The 22,446-nt window shown below is 57.7% G+C and overlaps 2 protein-coding genes across 12 annotated transcripts in view; both read right to left on the reverse strand.

Annotated features, from left to right (window-relative positions):
* The window catches only part of LOC130575583 (gamma-secretase subunit Aph-1b-like), a 4,926-nt gene extending 4,003 nt beyond the window's left edge, over positions 1 to 923 (reverse strand). The window contains exon 1 of the mRNA XM_057369555.1: positions 691 to 923. Coding sequence (XP_057225538.1) covers positions 691 to 803 — 113 coding nt within the window. The 5' untranslated portion in view covers positions 804 to 923. The remainder of the gene's footprint in view (positions 1 to 690) is intronic.
* A 4,786-nt stretch (positions 924 to 5,709) lies between these two features.
* On the reverse strand, positions 5,710 to 19,208 carry TPM2 (tropomyosin 2). Of its 11 annotated transcripts, none has more exons than XM_057369559.1 (9): positions 18,990 to 19,206; positions 17,997 to 18,122; positions 11,829 to 11,962; positions 10,654 to 10,771; positions 10,459 to 10,529; positions 9,633 to 9,708; positions 9,439 to 9,501; positions 9,048 to 9,117; positions 5,710 to 6,014 (listed from the first exon to the last, which is right to left on the reverse strand). In XM_057369559.1, the coding sequence occupies exons 1-9, from the start codon at positions 19,101 to 19,103 to the stop codon at positions 5,932 to 5,934; spliced, it is 855 nt and encodes a 284-aa protein (XP_057225542.1). In that variant the 5' UTR covers positions 19,104 to 19,206; the 3' UTR covers positions 5,710 to 5,931. The 11 variants fall into 11 exon arrangements, with proteins under 11 accessions (XP_057225542.1, XP_057225540.1, XP_057225547.1 ...); XM_057369557.1 differs by lacking the exon at positions 9,633 to 9,708 and adding an exon at positions 10,154 to 10,229 and having other exon boundaries at positions 18,990 to 19,203; XM_057369566.1 differs by lacking the exon at positions 5,710 to 6,014 and adding an exon at positions 6,222 to 7,271 and having other exon boundaries at positions 18,990 to 19,208.
* Between the last annotated feature and the right edge of the window lie 3,238 nt (positions 19,209 to 22,446).

Here is a 22,446-nt window from a genome sequence, read left to right on the forward strand (position 1 = left end):
AGCACCAGCACGTGTACTGGTGACTCCACTAAACCCACCACAGCACCAGTCTGTGTACTGGTGACTCCATTGAACCCACAGCAGCACCAGCACGTGTACTGGTGACTACACTAAATGCACCTCAGCACCAATGTGTGTACTGGTAACTCCACTAAACCCACCATATCACTCCATTGAACCCACAGCAGCACCAGCACGTGCACTGGTGACTCCACTAAACCCACCACAGCACCAGTGTGTGTACTGGTAATTCCACTATACCCACCAGAGCACCAGTATGTGAACTGGAGACTCCACTGAACCCGTAACAGCACCAATGTCTGAACTGCTGACTCCACCGACACCAGCATGTGTACTGTGGGTTGCACCCACGATGGTGCCTCAGCGACTACGAGTCACATGCTAATCACACCMCTGATGCTACCAGCACCTTGTCACACCCATACTGTACCAGCACCGTCACTGGTACCAACACCCGTCACGATTACCGGGGCCGTGCACAGGCAATGGGACCAACACCCCACCGCGCCCACACCGGGACCAGCCCAGCAGCAGAATCAGCGCCCCGGTCACGATCGCTCTGCTAGCAGCACGGGCGCTGGTCCCAGAGCCCCGCCACGCCCACACCGCTCCCGGAGCCGATCGCGGTCCCACAGCACGGCAGCACCAGAGCCCCCATCGCTGACTGACCCGGCGATGAGGATGATGATGCGGAGCGGGTCGCGGGCGATGGTGAAGAGGAAGAGGCCGAAAGCGGGCCCGAAGGCGATGAAGGTGCACCCGAAGAAGACGGCGAGCGTCATTTCGGCGGGAGCGGGGATGCGGGACCGGGGTCGGACCCGGAGCTCGGACCGGACGGGCCCCGCGGCCCCTTCCCCCTCCGCCGCCCTTCCGGGGCCGATGACGTCACACGTGCGCGCGCCGCCGCCGCCGGAAGCAGCGTCCCGGGGCGGGGCGGGGGCGGGGCCACGCCTGTCAATCACGGGGGGCGCGCGGGGTTGGATGACGGGAAAGGCCTGTCCTGAGGGTTGGGGCGCTCGGACGGGCTCCTGAGGGAAGGCGTCACAGAACCGAGCCTGTCCGAGTTCAAAAAGCGCTTGGACAATGCTTTCAGGCACATGGTGTGACTCCTGGGGTGTCCTGTGCAGGGCCGGGAGCTCGATGAACCGTGTGGGTTCCTCCCAGCTCGGGATGTCCTGTAATCCTGTGAGGACGCAGCCTGCGCCCAGGGGAGCTTGGCCTTGTCCTCACGGGCACCCGTGGGTGGCATCCTGCGGCTGAGTGAGGGATGCAGGCTGTCCCACCCTCAGTGGTTCTGTGCACCTTGAGCCCACCCGCATCTCAACGAGATTGACACAAATCGGGAAGTGCGCTTAAGGGCACTTCCACCTTGCTCACACCCACACCCCAACACACACCCTTTCTGCCTCCAGAAGACTTTGGACAGGTACCTTGGATGTTCTGTGCGTGCTGAGCTGGCAGGAACGCGGTGCCCGTGCCAGTCTTGGTACACATGCAGCAAGCTCAGAGAAGGTCTTTGAGGGGTCTGGATCTCATTCACTCAGGGAACACAGGCCCCATTTCTAACAGGCACAATTCACAGCTGAGCACTCCCACTTGGGTTACAGAGGGCTCTCCTGAGCCCAGGGAATCCCAGGGGATGCAGCAAATCCCCTGCAGCTTATGGGTTTGCAGACAGCAAGTTGGTAGCTGGAAATGGCAATCACAGGATCTTTTCCACTTGCTCCAGACACATGACTGATGTTTGGCTTGACCACCAGGGTATACAAGGCCAAGTCATGCCTCAGCACAAGGGTTCCCAAAGAAGGAGAGAGGGCAGTTTTGTCTCTGCCTAAGGTTTTGTCTTTGTAAAACATCTGTCAGACCAACTGGTCTGAGAGAGTCATATCTCTGTAAGCTGGGGACATTCACTTAGAGTACCTGTGTTCATTTCTGTGCTAGCACTGGGCAGTCTGCCCTCTTGGTCAACAGAGTCTCCTGGGTGAAGATACCCAGGACCCAATGAGGGGTGGAGATGACAGCTGGGGCCTGCCAGCTGGGAGATGTGMCTCTGGTGGCTGCAACATCACAGGGGATGGGTCACAACAGAAGGTGTCACCAGAGACATCACCCAGCAGCCCCAGCTCCACTGCAGCTGGATTCTGGTGATCAGGGATTGCGCCTGAAGAGGAATGYTGGACTGGATAGGGATAGGGGCAGAATCCCAGGGGGGTTTCTAGCAAGAATAGACACGAGCTACTCAGGGCAGGGCACGACACAGAACTTGACTTGGGGCTGAAGGAAGAGGAGCTTAGGGCTCTCAGTGGTGGCAAGTGAATGTGGATGTCCTCAGCCCCCTGCTTGCTCCCACCCCGACCTGATGAGCTCCCCACCAGGCCTTGGCTCTAGCACTGGAGTTCTTCCTGGCTCTGCTGACCATCCAGCCCAGGCTGTCCCATTGTGACCAGACCCAAATGGATACAGCCAAATGGATGGAAGAGTGTGAGGAATATCTGCATCATGAGATGACTTGTCTGCTTCAGGTGACTGAGGGGAAGAGGGGCACCATGGAAGTCCCACTCATTTCTGCAGTGCAGCAGCAGAGGCTGAGGTGCTGCAGCCACCCTGGTCATAGTTACTGTGGGCTGCTGGCTGGACAGGCGAAGGAAGTGTGCCTGTGCCAGCTGCAGGGAACTCCAGCAACAAGGAGGACAATGGCCAGGAGGAGTCCAAAGATCTCACAGTGGTGTCAGATCTTGTTGACCACTCTATCTGTTACCAGTGGAAACATTCACATTCAAACTAAGACTGGATGGGGCTGTGGGTTACCTGATCTCGTTGACAGTGCACCTGCTCAGTGTGGCACTGGTCTTTAGRGATCCCTTCTGACTCCAGCTATTCTGTGATTCCAAAGTAGAACCTGCCCAGCACATGAAGCATGGGCCAGCGTAATAGAATCAAAACTAGTGATAAAATCCTAAGGCAATACTATGAAGTTCACCAAAATAATGGTCTTAGCCCAGTCCGCAAAGACAATAAGCATCATCATGGGGAAGGCATTCTGCAAGAAGGGCATCACATAACAGTGCCTCACATAACTGAGAACAAGTGCTTTTAATTTATTTTCTTTTACTCTGAAAGGCAATGAGTCAACCTTATGACCAGCAACTGCTAAACCAATGCAATGAATGCTCCCCAAGGATCCCTTCCTGCCTGTCATCCTGTCATAGGCCTGTCTTGCAGCAGAGATACTCCAATGCTGGTCCCAGATGCTCTGAGCAAGTGGAACAGGGGCCACACATCCTCCTGTACTGCACACCTCCACCCTCACCAAGATAACAACCTCAAGCACTGCGTATGGGGCATGCTCATATGAAAATGAGGTGGCACTACGTGCTCATGGCTACTCATGCTTCCCTCCAGCTGCCTTGTCCTCTACTGGCATTGACAAGTCAATAGGATTGATTTGGGGGATGGGAGATTTGTGCGGTGCTTAGCTTTAGGGGGCCTGACCTGTTCTGCGATCCCCCAGAGCCTTGCAAAACCCTCACCACTTGGCAACAGTTTTTCTGGCCCTTATCCCAATGTCTCAAGCTGTAGATGCAGGGAGGGACTGAGGGGTGGCAGTWGTCTGTGCCTGGCTCAACACAGCTCGACATGTCTTATCAAAATATCTCAGATGCTCTTTGTGTGGTCCTCCCTCTCCAGCATGTAGTTCAAGGACATTGAACAGGAAGGATTCAGAGATGAAATGAGGCACTGGAGAGATGACAGAACTGGAGCAGAGAGCAGAGGTGAGAGGCTGCAGAAGGTTAATGTGCTGGTATGTCAATGGGGTGGCAGCCCACGGCATGGCTGAAAGTTCTTCAGGGAGATCTTCAGTCTGCCAGGCCAAGATAAATAAAACCAAAGGTTGAAATTCAATGGGAGAGGTGCAGAGAGAGGAAGGGAGGAGGGCATAGACACCTTTGTCTCCAGCATGGGGCTGTGACACCCGTGGGTAGATGTACTCCCATGCCAGCAGCTCCACAGTGCCCCAGGCTCCCAGAGCTTTCCCTGGGCCTGCATATTTCTCTGTGGGGCCTCAGGGTAAAGGAGATGGGTGGGAGAATGGAGGAAATGCAAGCCTTTGCTGAACCATGACATAACTCCTGTCTTTCCCAGGCTGAGCATCACCTGGGAACAGCAATCAGGATCTCACTGCCAAATCACAGGCAGTTCAAAAGAATAAAAAAGCCCATGCAGCGAGGTRTAAACAGTTTAGTCAAGTGGACTGGCCCAAACGAGGAGGCAGCAGCAGCTAATGGGAAAAAAACAGTGGGTGTGAACGGGCTCTTTGTCCCAGCAGGAAGGCGAAGGGCGCCCAGAGGCTGGGCACTGGGACGCACCCTGACCGAGRCACAGGGCAGGCTTGTTTGCAGTGCAGGGTGCAGGCTTCCAGAGAAGAGGTGCTTTTACACTGGTTCTTTTCGAAGCCAGAAAACCCCCTGCCTGGAAGGTACTTTGACTAAACAACAGAATGGCTCAGCTGATGTACTGCAGAAAAGGAAGGCGGGCCCAAGGAGGAGCTCCAGCCCTTGCGCAGGGGGGACAACTCAGCAGTCCAAGACACCATGTACTGTCCTCCCCTCCAGCTCCTCCAGGCCCAGGGTGGGAGGCTGCAGCTCACAGCCGACCTTGCAGCCTTGGAGGACAAACTGAAAATGAGCACCCCATGCACGGGGAGATTTTTTTCCTGTTGGAGAATGCCTTAGAACCACAAAACAGAATTGCTGGGGCAGGGAGAGGGCAGGAGGCCAGCAGCACCTGGGCAGGAAAGAGAGGCAATCTCAACACCCTCCTTTCCTGACCTGAGAGGCRCAGCAAATAAAGGAAAGCAGATAACAAAAGCTATCCCTGCCGGTCTCTTGCTGGGTCTGGCTCGACAAGAGGTCAGCATAAATTGTGTTTCCTGGCAGTATGTGGATGTGCTTTTAGAGGGATATCCGCTGGGTAGCGTGGGACAACAGGGCTTGGTGCATATTGTGGAGGGGCCCAAAGCAAAGGGCAGGACTAGATCATGACTTTGGGCGTCCCCAGGAAATCCAGCCCATTTAGGTGACAGCAATGAGACACATCCGGCTGCTCTTCAATTTGTGTTGGAAGAAAATACAGCAAGCCAGGAAGAAACTTCCTGACCACTTTGTCTGCTACATTAATATTTGCTAGCTTACACAGCTGTCCCTCAGGCAGGCGTTCAGTCACTGGCAACAGAAAATGCAACTAATGCAAAGGGTAAGCAGCTAATCCCAGACCTGGAGAAGATCCTGACAGCTAATAATGTGTGCATGCATGATCATAGGCATGTAGTTTCCTCAGTGTTGTAAACATGAACCTCCCATGGAGAGCTCAAAGACCTTTGTGGCTCCCCCAGGTGCCAAGCCAGTAGTATGCAGACTGTGGAAGGGGAAGCACCAATGACAATGATTTACCRGTGTGTGCTTGAAGAGGATGGTGAGTTTGGACTGAGCTTGAGATTTCCTCTGCATTCCAAGGAAGTGATGGAGATGAGTGATGTATGAAGAAATACAGTCCAAACTACGTGGCTTGTTCCAAGCCCACCACAGCCACAGAGGTCCTGCAGACCCTCCCTGCATGGACCAGGGAGGGAGAGCCACACATCCTCTCCCAGTGCCTGTACCCACCCAAAGGAGCAAACACAGCCATCCATCTTGTCAAACTGCTTTAATATTTGGACATGAAGACAAGACAGAGCCGTTTAGGCTGTGCACAGACAATATCCCCTTGAGCAACAGTGCAAGGCTGCAGAGCTTCCCTTCTCAATGGATGTGTGGATTTGGCCAAGATGCAGTTCAGCTGATGACATCCTGAGCATGCCAGTGGGGTGCATGTGTTGGGTAGGGAAGAGGGATAGGGGCTCGCCAGGGCAGCTCAGAGGTTGTTCAGCTCCAGTAAGGTCTGGTCCAGGACCTGGTGTATCCCCACATTCTCCTCTTTGGCACTGGCCAGGCTCTCTGCGAATACAAGGGACACCCAGCCACGCACACAGACACAGCCCAAATGTACCCAGGTGCAGCAGRCCCACACACATCACACCAAACACAGACACACACACACACAGATGGACATTTCAGTACAGCAATGGCCTCCAGTCAAATGGGGCATCTCCTGCGGAGCACAGCCCACACAAGTAGCCCCATTTCTGGCAGGGATGAGGGGGAGTCCAGCCACCCTGGGACCTGCCAGGGAAGCCAGGCCAGTCAGGCTGGTCACTGGGGCAGGCAGTTACCACTCTTCAACATTTCCATCTTCCCCCGGTGCCCCATTGCCCATGGCTGAGCAYCCCACAGCGCAGGTGCCACTGGCAAGTACCATTATTTGGCCAGACACCAGGGCATCACCACTGGCCAGCTGTGGGCACATGCACAAACCCTTGGCCAGCGTAAGCGAGAACCAATGCCTGCTGCATGACCCAGCAGTGCTCCGTGAAGAAAAGGAGTGAGAAAACAGCCCATTAACAGCCCAGAAGAGTGGGCAGAGGACAACAGAGAGATAAGGAGCAGAGCTAACAAGGCTGCAATGATAAGCTCTGCCAGGCAGCCTGCTGCCAAGGCAGCCTCCCTCTGGTGTTCACTTCCAAATGGCATCCTCCTTCTCCCAGAGATGGGGTGGAACATGACAGCTGTTCACCCAGCCCCGTCTCACAGTGTGCCCTGTTAGCKCTTCCCTGTCCCTTCTGGGGCAGTGGGTGGGGTGCTGCTGGGTTCCCATCTCCTATTCCAGCCTTCCCAGCACCCTATAACCTTTCTAAGGGATCCTCCCTGCACTGTTTGAGGTGACCAGAGTGAGGAGGAAGAGGCTGCCCAGCGACTCCTGGGACAAGGGGAGGAAGGCAGCAATACAAACCACTGCATCCCTCCCCAGCAGAATCAGGATGATGCCAGAGGAAGCCATCACTACATGGGCATCCCAGGACATCACAAAACCCCTCATATCTCTCCCACAAAAAACYGATCAACTCCAGAGGGGCTCCCTGTTCCACTCAAGCAGGGTCATTACCCCTGTGAGGATAAGGCAAGGCTTCACACCCTGCCTTACCCCAGTGGGGAGTGGGAAGGGGCTCCCAGCCCTGAGCCAGCCTGAGCAAAAGGGGGCAGGGAGGCTAGAGTGGGGCCAGGAGCTCTGAGCAGCTCAGTTGTTAAGTTCAGTAAGGATGACCCGCAGCTCGTTAGTGAGAAYACGGTTTTTCTCGGCCTCCTGCTGAGAGCGCTCTAGAGAAAATGGAGACATCAACGCAGCAGAGGAAAGAGAGAGAGAAAAGTGAGTTAGTAAAAAGAGACAGCATTTCTGAAAGCCTTCACTGGAAATACCACAAGCCACCGAGCCAGTGGTGGGATACAGCTGGACYGGCAGGAGGAGTCACCCAGTTTTGGTGCAAGGGACAAGGCTATAGGTCCAACAGTTTAGAAACTGGGTTCTGGGACATGACAGGGTGGTGAGGAAAGAGAAGGGGAATCAGGACCAATTTAGGGATCACAGGAGATCATTGCTGAAGGATAGTGCCAGTCCCTTCACCAAGAGRTGATGCAGGAGCCATGACAAGGCTGAGATTGCTATTTGCAGGCAGTGTCAGGGAGTGGAGAGAGGGAATGGACAGAACCAGGTCTAACCCTGCTATTTGACACCAAAAGACTCATGGGGAAGACTGCATGAGATGAGGAAAGCTGTGTAGAAGAGTCAGAGGGTGGCTCGGGTCAACACAATGGCCCCATCCCGCTCAGCCTGGCAGCACAGGAGCCCCCATGGTCACCCTGGGGACCCATGGCTGTGAGCTGCCTGCAACCCCCTCCTACCATGCTGCTGACAGTACCCACATGAGACAGGCAGGAGATGAGGGATAGAGTGGCATGAAGAAAACAAAGGAGAAACCAATGTTAAAATTTTATTGATATCAACTCATTAACCCAGAGGGACAGAACACAAAAGAAAAGTCATGAGATGCAAACTGAAGAGCAATGTGCAAAGGACAGTAGGGTGAGGGAGGAGTGGGGTCGCCTGCCTGCCGGGGAACAGGGTGTCTGCACAGTTGGATCCAACCCTCTATCCCCCAGGCCTGAGCTTTGGCAGTGGAGGTACCGCTTCCCCAATGCAGGTCATCCCCATGCTGGGGCCAGCAAACAGCACCGGGAGACTTTGCTGGAAGTACATGGGGAAGTATATGCTGGAAGTATATATCCCCAGCCCCGGAGCTGCAGGGTCCCCAGTGCTTCTGCTGCTGGGGAGCCAAGGAGGGAGCTGCTGGAACAAAGGGCTTCTGGGCACAGTCCTGATCCCCAGGGCAATGCTGTGGCATGGGCCTACAACTACACTGTCCAGTCAGTATGTGGGGCTGCTCTCCTGCCCTGAACAAACAGCTCTAAGCACCTACTTCTTGTCTCCCCAAAGAGGGGTACAGCGGGAACACCCCGGTCAGCTCCTGTCCCAAAGGAGCTGATGGACAGGCACAGGCTAGGTAGGACAGAGGACAGAGAGGGTAGGGAGAGAGGTGGGATGGCAAGGCAGGCAAACAGCCGAGCTGGGGAGGGGAGAGACAGGCAGGGAGTGGGTGCAGTGCTGGTGCCCAGCGTGGGGCTCAGAGGGAGGTGATGTCGTTAAGTGCATTGTCCAGCTCCTCGCTGATGGCTTTGTACTTCATCTTCTGCGCATACACTTCATCTGCACGTGAGGGCAGGCAGGGAGCAGATGGTGGAATAGAGTGGAGGGCACAGGGTGGAAAGAGAGAGTGGATGTGAGCGGTGGGCTGAGGGCAGCAGAAGTGAGCAGGCACAGACAGCATGGATGTGACCCTATTCCCCTCCTGGGTGCAGAGCCCAGACCCCAGGAGCTCTGCACTCCTGCACTGGACACCACGGCATCCAGCCTCCCCACTCCCAGAAATCCTGCCCACCCCCTCCCTCTGGCCGAGCACTGTCTAGCCACACCAGGGGCATGGTGTGTCCAGTGCTGCCCCAAGACAGAGGAACACAGGGTTGGTGGGGACATTTTACCTTCTAGGTCATCAATGGTTTTCTCCAGCTTCGCCACAGATCTCTCTGCAAACTCCGCACGGGTCTCAGCCTGTGGGAAGCACAGTGGGAAAAGGGTGAGCAGCAGGGCAGAGCAGCAGGTGGTGCAGACTGCGCTGCACTCCAAATCTGCCCCATCTGCACCTCCGGAAGCCCTTCCGTGGGAAAGGCAAGGGACAAGAAATGACTAGGGCTTCATGGAGCCTCACACCCTTTACCAGAACAGACTAATGAAGGTCATTCCACACCTCGCAATGCTGCAGGGGTGGCATTTAGGAAACTCTGAGAGGACATAGGCATACTAGGGTCAAAACCCATTCAAGATGGCAAGCTTATGCCTACACTGACTCCGTGGCAGCTCTATACTCCTTACCTCCTTCAGTTTTTCCCCTAGAAGCTTGATTTCCTCCTCGTACTTATCCTCCTTGGTGGAATACTGCAGAGACAGAGACAAGCACCTGTGAGTCTCAAAGGATACCATCACCTGTCCTTCACCCCAGCAAGAGACTGCAGCATTCCCAGACCCCACACACTGTCCCCAGCCCCAGCAGCCTCACTGGGTCCTACCTTGTCAGCCTGGGCCTCCAGGGACTTCAAGTTGTTGGTGACAATTTTCAGCTCCTCCTCTAGGTCACCACATTTACTACATCCCAAGCAGGGCCGGCAGGAGGGGGGGAGTGGGGCCAGAGGGCAGGAGAGAGGCAGGAGCAGAAAGAACAGGCACGGGGAAGCAGGAAAGAAAGAGAGAAAACAAGTTGAGAGAGGAGAAAACTCAGTGCAGGTGGACAAGGAGCAGAGCCGCTGCGAGCGGGAGCTGCCGGGACGCATCCGTTCATCCATTCCTTGTGCTTCCTTGCACGAATACCTCGTGCATCACCACCAGCCAGGCTCTCACTGGCCCCGCCAAGGGAAGCAGGGATGGAGGGATGGAGGAGTGTGCCTGGCCTGCACCCATTGGAGAGGAAGGTGAGGGGAGGCCAGTGGTGGAGGCAGTGGTGCAGAAAGGAGAGAGGTGGCTCGCATGGTTTGAGAAACAGCGACAGAGAGAGGGGGCTGCTGCACATCGCCCCACRCCCCTGCCCCAGTACCTCTTCCTCTGAGGCAATGAGGGATTTGAGAGACTGGTCCATGGTCCGCAGCTCTTCTTCCAACTGTCTCACTCGGCTGGGGTGGAAGAGGGGCACCCCGGGAAGGGGACAGCAGAGAACAGGGTCAAGGATGTGGTGTTGGTGGGTTGGCATCCCCCATCCCCCAGACTGCAATCCCAAGGACCACCCCAATGACAGGCATTGCTGCTTCCAGGAAGGGACATCCCCATCCCCATGTCTGCCAGGGATTTGGGACATGGGCTGTGTGGGACCCCTGAACGCTGCCCACCGGGAGGCCCGCTCACCTCTCTGCCACCTCTGCCCTCTCCTCTGAGCGCTCCAGCTCTCCCTCAAGGACGACCAGCTTGCGGGCGACCTGTTGATGGCAGCAAGAGGCCCGTGTTGGCCCTGTGCTTGCCTCAGCAGGAGGCACAGGGCTGCAAGGAGATGTCTCTGAGTGTTGCCGGTGGGGGATCAGGACTGGGGAAGAGGATACACACCTCCTCATATTTGCGGTCAGCCTCCTCTGCTATGTGCTTTGCCTCCTTCAGCTGCATTTCCTGGAGTTCCATCTTCTCYTCATCCTTCATGGCCCTGTTTTCGATGACCTTCATGCCTCTGAGAAAAGACCATGCCAGAAGATGTTACTGCTTTGGGTCAAGGTAGAATCTGCACATCCTGCTCATCCCTAACCACACCATCCTCCAGCTTCAGAGACGTGGGACTTTGCTCAGGGAGAATAGCACTTGCTGGTCACCCTATGCAGTAGGGTCACACCAACAGTACCCCAAAAATGCTCCAGTGCAGAATTACAGTGGAGCTGGCCCTAGAGCTGTGTTCCAGAGTGAGGTATGGCGACAGTGCCCCTCAACCAGGCAGGTCCTGAACCCCTGTCTGGGGGGAAAAGTGTGCAGTCCAGGATGAGCCAGCCACAACCTCCACAAAAATAGCCTGACAGCCCTTAGGAAATACTGGAAAACATCCTGTGGCAAAGGCTTTCTYATTTGGGGTGATGCTCACAAACAGGAGATCACCAAAACCCTGCAAAGCCCCACAGAAGGGGCTCCTGCAGACTCTTCTCCTCTCACTCAGATGCTATTGCTCAAACTGGTTTTTGCCAATGGAGGGAAGAGCTCTCGTACCTGTCAGGAGCACTGTGACATGTCTGAGCACTCCCATATAACCTGAGTGCCCTTGCCTGCACAGCTCCACTCAGGGAAATCTGCTTGCCGTGAGGATGGGGCAACATACACTTTGTAGAACTCCTTTTGAATGAGGCTGTCCTGTTCTCAAATCTGACCTTAGTTAATAGCACAGAGGTTCCCCCCTGGGCTGTTATTGTGTCTTTGAGCATAGAAAGCGGTTTTGGGGAATAAAACATGCTCGTATCTTCCTCTGGCTTTGCTTACAGTCTGGTGCTTGTATAAATATCAGATAAAATTTTTCAGGGTTTTATGTGTACTCTGGATAAGAATGTCTGCATCTAGGGGACTTCTTTGTATTGTGGCTTTGCTCTTTCCCTTTGAGGTCTGCAGGAAAACCAACATAAATCCCAATAAGGTCACTTCACAGGGACCCCATTCCAAACCAACTGGGCTCTCTACAATCAATGGTGACCTGATACCACTCCCACCTCCCCATCCCACCTTTCCATCCCACTCCCTTTCCATCTCACCTCTCGCTCTCATCAGCCGCCTTCTCAGCTTCCTCCAGCTTCTGCAGGGCAGTGGCCAGGCGCTCCTGGGCTCGGTCCAGCTCTTCCTCTACCAGCTGGATACGGCGGTTGAGGGAAGCCACTTCAGCCTCAGCCTGGGGGAACAGAAACACCTCAGTCACCCCATGTCACACATATACACTGAAAAAAGTACTTTCACTGGTCACTTCTACATTTACTATCCAGAATGCCCCCTGGCACTGTGCAACAAGCCCATGCTCACTGGAACTGCATGCTTGACCATGCATCCCCTCRCTTTCTATAGGGACAGCAGGATGATTTCCATCCCTAGTGCCTCTTTGATGAAGCCTTACAACCCCAGCTAGGCATGGACAGCCRCACCATGTCCTTGCACCTCCATCTCCTGCCCTGGAGGGGGACAGGGCACGTTCACGGGGGTAGGGTGGCCATAGCAGCCRTGCCGTCACAGGGATGGTATTTGGGGTTTGCAGAGCAGTGAGTAAAGGGGGAGGAATGCCCTGTGTGGCTTCGCTCCCGAAAAGGAGATGGGAGCTGCTTGTGGATTTCCTGTTTACAGAGGCGGTGGAGTGAGCCGAGAGCTTCTCCTGCGGGAACCCCCAGGGCCCTGTGAAACAGGGCAGCCTGCAGCCAAGCACGGAGCCCCCCCAGCTGATGTACAGCACAGTGCCGGGGGCAGTGGAGCGAGTCGCCCTCGGCAGCCTGGCGCCCGGCCAAGGTGCGGCTGGCAGGACCAGAGCCCTCCCTTTCCCAGGCTCCCCACGCACAGGGCTGGGAGCTGGGGCTGGCCAGGAGCAGTGGCCCTGGCCCTCCGCCAGCCCGTTGACGCCTGGCCTTGCACTCTTTCCATTTGGTAAAGGCCTTCTGCTCTATCACCACAGTCGGGAAACGCTGCCTCAGCAGCTCCCAGCCCCGCTTCCCACCAGGGGGATGCAAGGAAGACAAACCCCCGGATATCAAGGGATGGGTGGCAATAAGACCTCACTGTGGGAAGCAGCCCCATGCAGGAGGCTAGATAGTGTCTCCTGCTTATTCATAGGCTGTAGCAGGACTGGCTGGCTGCAGTGCCYGGGATCATCCAGCCTCATGCTCAAGCACTGGGAATGCCCCAGGGAGTATTCATTAAGCACAGGGACTGTGGGAGCAGCAAGGGACTGTCACCGTGCATGGCCCCATTGAGCACCTGCAATCCCCTGTGGGGGGCTGGCAGGGCRCAGCCGGCACCTCTCTGAGAGGCTGCGAGCCCCAAGAACAGCCTTTCACAGACTCTCCATGAGCTCATCCCTTGCCAGGCCACCCAATGGGGAACTGGAGCTGGACACCACAAGGCAATGCTCTGCCTGCAGCATCAGCCTCACCGCATCMGTAGATTTTTTTCCCAGGGAATCACCCCCAAAGTGGGTCAGAGCTGCCCGGATGAACACTTGGGAACATGAGCGCTCCCGGCAGCTCCCGGTGACCGGGGAACCCGATCTGAGGCTGCAGGAAGGGGCCATTTCCTCCGCACACAGCCCGAGTGACAACAACCCGGGTACCGCACCCAGCTCTGCCGCTCCTGATATGGTGAGAATGTTGAATGAGTGGGCATAGAAAACAGAAAGAAAGGAAGAAAACAGAAAGCTCTAACARCTAAAAAGACAAACCGGGGAAAAGCTGCAGCTTGGGAATGCCATCGCACTGCCAGAATGGAAATTCTGGCCTGGGGCATCGTGAAGGGGTGGCTTGTCCCCACGAAGGGACAGGCTGGAGAGCTAAAGCTCTGCGGCCCGGACCGCAGAGTCCGCTGGAAGCCAGACAAGAGCCAGGGCGTGGGATTTTGAGCTGTTCACGTCGGCCTCCGAAGGAGGGGAATCCTTTCCCTGAAGGCGGCCGATCCCAAGGCAGGGCTGCCGCTGCCCGCTCCCAGCGCCCGGCCAGCCGGGAAGCCCTGGAGAGCCGCGCCGCACGCAGCATCTTCTCTCGCAAGACCCACGGAGGAGGGAGGCGGCTGGCGGAGGCTGCCCGCAGGCAGGGGCTCTCCCGGGCCCCCTGCCCGGGGGCTCTCGCCAGCTGAGCGGCAGCTCCCGGGGACCTCCCGGCGCTCCTCCGCCCCGGGGGCAGTCAGCCCGGCTACCGGGGCTCGGGCGGTCCGGGGCCGGCCCGCCGAAAGGGATTCCGGCAGCGGGGCCGAAGCCGGCGGGGCATCCCGGGGAGCTGCCGGGGTGTCCCCCGCCCTCCTCTTCCCATCCCAGCGGCCCTTACCCGCTCCCGGGCCTGCCGCTCGGCATCGGCCTCCCGCTGCAGGTGCTCGGCGCGCTCCTCCGCCTCGTCGGCCACCTGCTGCAGGCTCTGGATCTTCTTCTTGACGGCATCGATGGAGCTGGCGCTGGCCATGGCGGGGGCTGCCGGCGGGGAGGCCACACCGCCGAGCCCTTTGTGGGATCCGCCCGGCTCGGGCAGGAAACGCTCAGGCAGCGGCCGCTCCCGCCGCCCGCCCTGCCTCCATCCCTTCCTGCTCCTCCTCCTCCTCCTCCTCCTCCTCCCGCTGCTGCTGCTACTGCTGCCTCCGACCGACCTGCTCTGCCGCTCCCCCGGGCCAGACGTGCGGTGCTCACCCACGGCAAGAGAGAGTTCCCACGCCGGGAGGGATGCACGGTGCCCCTCATCCCAAATGGGACAGAGGGTGCCCCTGGGCAGGATGCATGGTCCTCCCCAGGCAGGGGTCAATGTCTGTGCATCCCTGACAAAGCAAGATGCATGGTGGCTCCTGGGCAGGGCACACGCTCCCCCTAACCCCGATCAGCACGCATCCCCCCAGGCAGATGCATGGATCCCACGGAAAGGGCATATTGTACACCCAGAGAGAGCACAGTGACCCCAAGGCAGGGCACACATTTCTATCTCCACCCCAGGCAGGGGTGCACAGTCACAATGAAATCCTCCAGGGCAATGGAGAGGATCCCAGGGAAATGGACTAATTTCCAGGACTCCGCGGAGTCTGTGATTGCTGGAKCCTGTCCTGAGTGAGCCCCCATGGCCACAGGAGCAATGAACCCATGGGTACTCCCCAGGCACTGCCCTCCACAGCCCTTGCTGCAGAGCCAAGGAGAGTCGTGGGCCTTTTCCTTATGGGAAGTCAGTAAGAACATGAGGAGAGCCCACTCCTGGGCACCCTCTGGGGGTACCTGGGGTGCAGCTAGGTCCCCAGCATCCATCATGTTCAGTCCCTTGGTATCTGCTCCCYTACATGAGGACCTGTCCAGCAGCCCCACGGAGACTCTGGGTGTCCATGGAGACCCTGGCACCTCCTGCCCTGGGGGCTGTGTCCTGTTTGGGAGGTCAAACCTCCAGCTCCTGGCTCTCCATTCTAGCTGGAGCACATGTCTTGATCCATCAGAAGGAGCTGGGGCTGCTGGCACTCAATCCTCCCTTAAGAAGCACTGACAGCTCCCTGGCTGCACTTCACACCTGCCTCCAGGAATGCGATTTCTCAGGCTGACCTCAGCAGCTGGCATCAGCTCCAGGGACAGGGGTCCTGGGGGTGACTCAGCCACACTGCTATCTGCACCCTGCAGACCCATGTCCCCTTGCCAAGAGGCAGAGGAAGAGGTGATACTGTGGGTCCTCTGGGAACACACAGCCTTGGGCTTGGCCTTGGGCCCAGCTGGTACTGCCCCGTTCCCAGCCCCAGGCCTGCGTGTTAGTTGTGCTCCCAAGCCAGGACACAGCRCCCAGAGCAGAGACAGGAGCTCCTGGGAGCAGTGGGGCAGGGATGAGCCAGCTGCAGGCAGGCAGGGGACAGGTTGGGGGCAGCCACCCTGGTCCGGCAGTAGCCAGGCTAGGTGCCTCCTGCTGTGGCTCCACCCCGAGATGCAGTCACTTCCCAGCAGAGTCCCGTTCCCTCCCACCAGCTCAGGGAATTGCCAAATAAGAGCAAAGTCTTGGCTGGGAAGAGCAGCTGGGGCGGGAACACGGGTGAAGCTTTTGGGATCATAGCCTGGGAACGGCAGTTTCCCTAAGGCCCCTGTGGGGTGGTTGGGGACAGGCCACCGCTGYGGATGCGGGGCGGTGGAGGGGACTGTTGTGCCTAAACCTGCTGTCCCTGCTACACCGTTTCCAGCAGCCCTTGCCCACATCCTGACCTGGGCACCACGGGCTGTGCCTGCTGGGGACAAGAGGTGCCAGGACCACGGTGGGCTCACAGAGCAGTTGGGAAGCTCTGTGGAGTCACTGATCAGGAGTCAGGCACTGCCTGCACTATGTCCCTGTGTGACACCTTTCCAAGTGCCTGGGGCATCTTATTTGCACTCTTTAGTGCAGTCCCCACAGCCTTTGCACCCCACCATCCAGTGCCAGCAGCCGGGCAAGGCTGTAGTGAGGTGGGTGTTCACTCTTTTAAGGCATTGACATGCCTCGATCACTGGAATGAGCCTGGCCCATCTGAGGAATGGGGACACTGTGCTCAGGCACCCACTGTCCTGGCAGCTGGGGAGGACACGGGGGTGCCTGGGGTGGAGTGYTCTGGGGGTCCACCCAACGCTTCTCTGCTGGAAGCACCTCGCACCAGGGAAAAGGTGACACCAGGGCTGGCACTTAGAGCTGTCAGCACATCCAGGTCTCTGGCGCCAAGGGGTGACTCCCAGAGCTCCACACGTGGGGCTGTCCAGGCTTTGGCATGGATCTGGGAGGGCTGTGCTGGTGATGGAGCCATCCTGCAGCCTGACACTGCTACTTGACCGTGGCTCCTGCTCCAGCCCTTGCCCAGCTCCCATCCACCGTATCTTCTGCTATGGGACTCCATGCTGAAGCCCACAGACTTGCCAAGCTGCTGTGGACCAAGAGCAGGGAAACACCCTCCCTGCCCAGAATGGCCTTGCACAGCCACTGCCAGCAGCAAACCACTCCACTCTTCACCCCACCCCATGGCTGACACCTGCCCAGCACTGTGTGGCACCCTTCTGTGAGCCCGCGATTGGGAATGTCACATCCACTCTCAACCACACTGAGTTTGCCCTGTCCCACACCAGCACGGAACCGAACAGACCAGTGTGAACCCCACTACACAGAGCAGCCACCCTGCCCAACTTGACATGCCTGCCCCGTGCCAGGTTGAATGTGCCCTACCAGAGGATTTTCTATGCTTTAAGGATTCATCTGTAGGATCAGCAAGAGGTCTGAGGAGACCCCTGGCTGCAGCCCAGGGGCTCTGGGTTGCCGCAGGACTGGTGTTGCCATTGCTCGTCCTTGTCCGCTCACCCCTGTCCTTGGCGGCAGCCTCTGAGATTTGACGCATCTCCCCCATTTAGCTCCATAAACCAGCTGGGATTGAATTTTTTGTTCTCAATCCTAAAAAGCCTGGCCATGCCCTGTTGGCTGTGCTCCAGACAGCTCTCCTTTAGCTTCTCCTCCAGTTTCCAGGGTTGGTTTTCATCAAAGAGGGGCTGGCTATCAAAAGGAGGATTTATTTATAGGGTGTCAAATACTCTGTGTGGCACCACAGGTCGTTATATCCCATTCCCAAGCGGCCCCGTGGCCGCACACAGCTGTTCCACCCTTCATCCTGGCCAGGCACAAGCCAATTTCAACACCTTCCTAACATCTCCCGAAGGGATCTATTTCCCAGGAGAAACATCAGTCATGGCACTAAATAAAACTCTTCCTAGCCTTGCCCTTCTCAGGGAACGAAGGAGCACACGGGACCCCAAATCCACCCAGATCCCCTTCCACACACCCCACACATTTTTCCTTGCAGTCAGCACTCAGCAGCTAACCACAGCAAGAGATTTTCTGTTTCTCTGCTCTGCCATAGTTCAGCAAGCACCAMAGTTTTTCCTCAGAGAATTGAGGATGTGCGTGCCTGGGGACTTGTGACACAGCTTGGGACACTTGTCCTTGTTAGCCTTGGGGAGCCAGGCTGGGGGCTACCCTCAAAGCTCCAGAGAGCTCCAGCACCCCCAACACTGCTCACCACAGCTGGCCGGGCCCCACATCCTCCACAGGACCCATCAGCCCAGTTCAATGTCAACATCGAAGGAATGGGATCCTGACAGTCTTCCCTTCGGATGCTTTCCATATAAGGGCCCCCTCTTCCTTTAACCACCCCCCCCCCCCCCCCCCCGAGATCCAGAGCCTGTGCAGGGGAGGAGCTGCGCTGCTGCTCTGCCTACTTACATCTGTAGCTTTCTTCTCCGCCTGCTCCAGCTTCTCCTGGGCCTCCTTGACAGACTCAGAGTACTTCTCCACCTCATCCTCGGTGCCCTTCAGCTTCTTCTGCAGGCCCTGCTGTTCCTCCTCCAGCTGGGGAAAGGACAAAGGGTGGGGATCAGGGGACTTGGTGGTGTCTGCAAGGCTGGGAGGGGATCTGTCCTCCCTTCCTTCTCCTGGGGACACCTATTCTCCTCCTGGGGACCACCAGGCGGTGGGGGCACAGCAGGAGAACATGGACATGTCCTCTCTTGACAACTTTGGGTCTACACATCCTTGAGGGGCTCTTGGTGTAGAGCAGCTCCCAGGATCCCCATCATCCCTGAGCCTGGCAGAGGTAAGGGGGTGGCCTCCCTCCCTTTATAGGGWACTGGAGGATTCCTGACTTGGGGATACAGCTCTGGGGGACACCAGTTTCTATATGGTTGTGGTGGGTGGGAGTCCCCAGGGCTCTCCCTGGCACAGGGACAGGGATAGGTGACACTGGGGTGTCCCACTGAGAMAAGACATGTTTGGGGTGACCAGCATGAGGGGTCAAGGAAACGAGATTGAAGCGTTGTTCTTTGGAACAGACTCATATGGGGTGACATCTCTGGGATACAATCCCAGTGAGGTCAGGTCTCAAGGGCTGTCAATCCCTAGAGGATTCTATCCACAAGCAGGACACCCAGTGGGGCAAGGTCCTTGGGCCAGGACATCCTTTGGACAGGGGATTCCAGGCTGGACAACCAGTATGGGGAGATCAGCGTGGGGGCTGAGTGATCCCAGAGAATGAAGTGTCCCAAGTCTGGACAATCAGGGGGATGCAATTCCCCAGGGCTGGGCACCCAGAGGGATGGAGTTTCCAGGGCCGGACAACCCCAGGGTGGAGGATGTCCAGGCGGGACTCCCAGTGGAGCAGGGTYTAGGGGATGGACACCCCTAGAGCGGAGGTTACCCAGGTAATGCCGGGACACCCACCTGCTTGCAGCGGTCCTCCGCCTGCTTCTTGTCAGCCTCCGCTTGCTCGGCGCGGTCGATGGCATTCTCCTTGTCCAGTTTCAGCATCTGCATCTTCTTCTTGATGGCCTCCATGGTGGCGGAGTGTCGGCGTCGGGGCGCGGGGCAGCAAAGGGACGCGGAGCACCGGGAGCGGCGGGAGCACCGGGAGCGGCGGGAGCACCGGCACTGCGCTCCCCGCCCCGCCGAGCTGCCTAAAAACTGGGGAGGGGCCGCGCCGGGCGGGGGCTGCCCCGGTACCTCCCCCGCCGCCCGCCAGCACCTTTTAGGGACTGGCTCGCCACCGGCCCTCGCACCGAGCGGGACGGGGGGGCGGCCCCCCCGACGGGCATCGCCGCAGCCCCGGCACCCGGCACACAGGGGGCACTGGGCGAGGGACACCCCGGGTCACTGCGCTAGGGACAGCCCAGTGGTGCTGGCTAAGGGACACCCCGGGACACTGTGGTATGGGTACCCTGGTGGCACTGAGCGATGGACACCCCAGGTGGCACCCCAGTGACACCGGGTGAGCAACACTCCGCAGCTCTGTGCTGGGGGTACCCCAGTGGCAGTGGGCAAGGGACATCCTGGGGCACTGAGTAGGGGTATCCCAGTGGCCCTGGCTCCAGTGAGAGCTGTCCTCATGCTAGACGAGGACATTGCACAGCTGGCAGTGCCCTAAGTACACCACGCACACCCTGGGGCCTGAGKGACCCAGCTGGCACTAGCCTGGGGTCACCTCAAGGGCTGAGATGGCACTTGGGAACACCTATGGCTTGCCCTGAAATGCTGGGGACACAGTCAGGCTGTGATTGCATTGAGGGACGTGTTTGGCTGGCATTGCCCATATGGGGAAAATCCCCCAGGAGAGAAGTGAACAGAGCCCCTGACATCCCCATCCAGCTGCTGGCAAGGATGGAGGGCCCCCACTCTGTGCAGACTTCTTGTCACCCACCTCCCCTGCCTTGCACCCTGGTGCCACCATCCCTAGCACCCACAGGGACACCTGGCACATGCACAGTCCATAGGGTGGTATTTCAGGGTGACACAGGACRTACAGGCAGCTCACTGCTCCTCTCCGTCTTTCTGCTCTAAATAAACTGTATTCCAACAGGCAAAAAAATGCAAACCCTTCAAATCCCAGCTCCTCCAAAAATAACCTGTACTTTAATAACGATCGTAAATGCTTCTGGCACATTCCCAGCTGCAGGGTGGGCTGTGAGTCGGGGGGGCTGGAAGGAGCTGGCGGAGGGGCCACGGGAGCCGTGTGGCACGTGTGGAAGGCTGGGATGGGATGGGGACATGAGGGGTGCGCAGGCTCCCCAAACCCACTGCCCCTGGGCTGCAGCCAGCACTTGCTTGACGCAACTTCTCAGCACCAGCGCTCCAAACAGGGAGGAACAAAAAGTTTTTGACAGCTGGAGAAAGTGTCTTCCTAGGAGCCCCCAGGCCTGGATGGTGGAGGGCATAGGAAGGGTGGGAGCAGCCAAGGACCAAGGGGCTGCTGGCTCCACGGGGAAAACAGAAAAGCCGCTGCTGGACTCTGGAGAGCAGCTATTAGTACTGATGAATTAGGCACATATTTGGACAAGGAGAGTCTGTAACTGCCAGCATGTGGCTTCTGAGGGGAGGGGGAAGATCCATCTCCCATCATTCCTGGGAGAGAATAATTGTTTTTCTGTGAGATGTTTCACCCTGGAGCGACTTCACGGGCTTGAGCAACTTCATAAGCTCAGTGCATGGGGCAAAGATGAGGTTGGGCATGGTGCAAGGAGACAGGAAATTGCCCTGGAGCCAGGCTAGCCCTCAGATGTGCCCCCAAAGGATGCAGTTTTCCCTCTCTGCCCCTTCAGGTGTCATAGCCATGTCTAATGGACACTGTTGGAACCATCAGGTACTGCGATCCGTGAGTCTGCCCTAAAGCACATCCTCTGGGGTAACCTCTGGGACAAGGAGGTGCAGAGAGCTGTGGGTGCACATCCCTCCCATTGCTGCCCCGTGCCCACACTTGTCCTCAGCTGAGGTCTCCACGGATGGGAATCCCCTCCATGTTTCACTCTGGGATCAGACCTAACTCCCAAGGAAAATCTTATCCTGACAGCTAATAGGACCTTCCCAGGTGCAATCCATGATGCAGCCTATTGTCCTATCCCTGGTCTCCCCAAGAAGTTGAAGCACAATTTCCCTGCTAACCTCCAGCTTAGCTGGATTTGGATCCCTGCAGAGGACACCAGCTCCAAACCCCTGTGTGCGTTTTCCTGAACCTGCCTGCCAAAATAACCCCTTGGTCAGTGTGAGATTGAGGGGCACTGGTTAATCACATCCCCATGTCCCGCCCCTGGCATTTGTGCCACCAGCTCTTTCTTGTACGCAAGCTGGAGGACACAGCAGTGGATGTGCTTGCAGTCCTGTGCAGGAGCTGCTGGAACTGCCCTGTCCCGGGGATGCCAGGATGGGGCCAGGGCTGCTGCCACGCTGTGTCCGCTCACTGTCCTTGCCGGACACTCCGAAGGGCCCCATGCCCAAGCTGGTACCTGGGTGAGAGGCTGGTGCCGGGTCAGGCCAGCGCAGATTGTCAGGGGACAGCTGGGAGGACTGGGATGCCTGTGAGAGCCACAAATCCACCCTGGAGCCTGGCCAGGGGTGAGTGTCTCAGGGGAAACAGCTCCTCCACACCCCCAGGGACGTGACCACAAGGGGACAGGGGTGGCAGTCCAGGATACTGTGGGATGCTGCCCTTGCCACTGGTAATGTTTGTAGCTACCAGGAACAGCCCAGAGGCAAGGGACAGCTGCCAACCTGCCTGTGCCCCTGCAACATCCTGCAATGTCCCTGTTGCACCCCACATCACCCYTGCCTGCCCTGCCACTGCTTAGGCCCCCCAAATCCCTGCTGAGTGACGGGGTGGGAACAGGTGGGGACACGTTGGGGCAGCTGCTGCCCGCACAGGTTGGCTCTGGGGGGCTATTTCGGGGCGTGAGATCAACACCAGCAGCCGGGAGGGCTCCGGCCACATTCCCAGACCCACACCACACCAAAGACTGTTGCTTCCCCACTGATGGGCCACCAGGGACTGTGGGGTGGGAGGTMCCCCACCTGCACCCTATGGCACCCTATCCAGGAGCATATTTGGTTGGCAGCAGGAATGGGGCCAGGAGCTCAGCTCCACATGTACATACCCCCCCGCCTTCCCTGGGGCCCAAATCCTCCAGAAACAAAATCCCCAAGGCCCCTCCTGCAGTGGTGGCCCCCCGGCAGCACCTGCGAGGCCGGCACATGGCTGGCAGCGGGGGTCCGGCCTGCCGGGTGCCTGGGGCTGGACGTGCCTCAAATATTTTCCATGCTGTATAAGCACCCGTAGCACACTCCCCCCTCCCTTTGCTGGGAGGGAAGGCGCCCAGGCCCCCCTGCCCTCCTAGAGAGGCCTGTTGATACCCAG

This window comes from Malurus melanocephalus, unplaced genomic scaffold (genome assembly GCF_030028575.1).
Source record: "Malurus melanocephalus ecotype Western Australia unplaced genomic scaffold, MMel_1.1 scaffold_113, whole genome shotgun sequence".
Lineage (NCBI taxonomy): Eukaryota > Metazoa > Chordata > Aves > Passeriformes > Maluridae > Malurus > Malurus melanocephalus.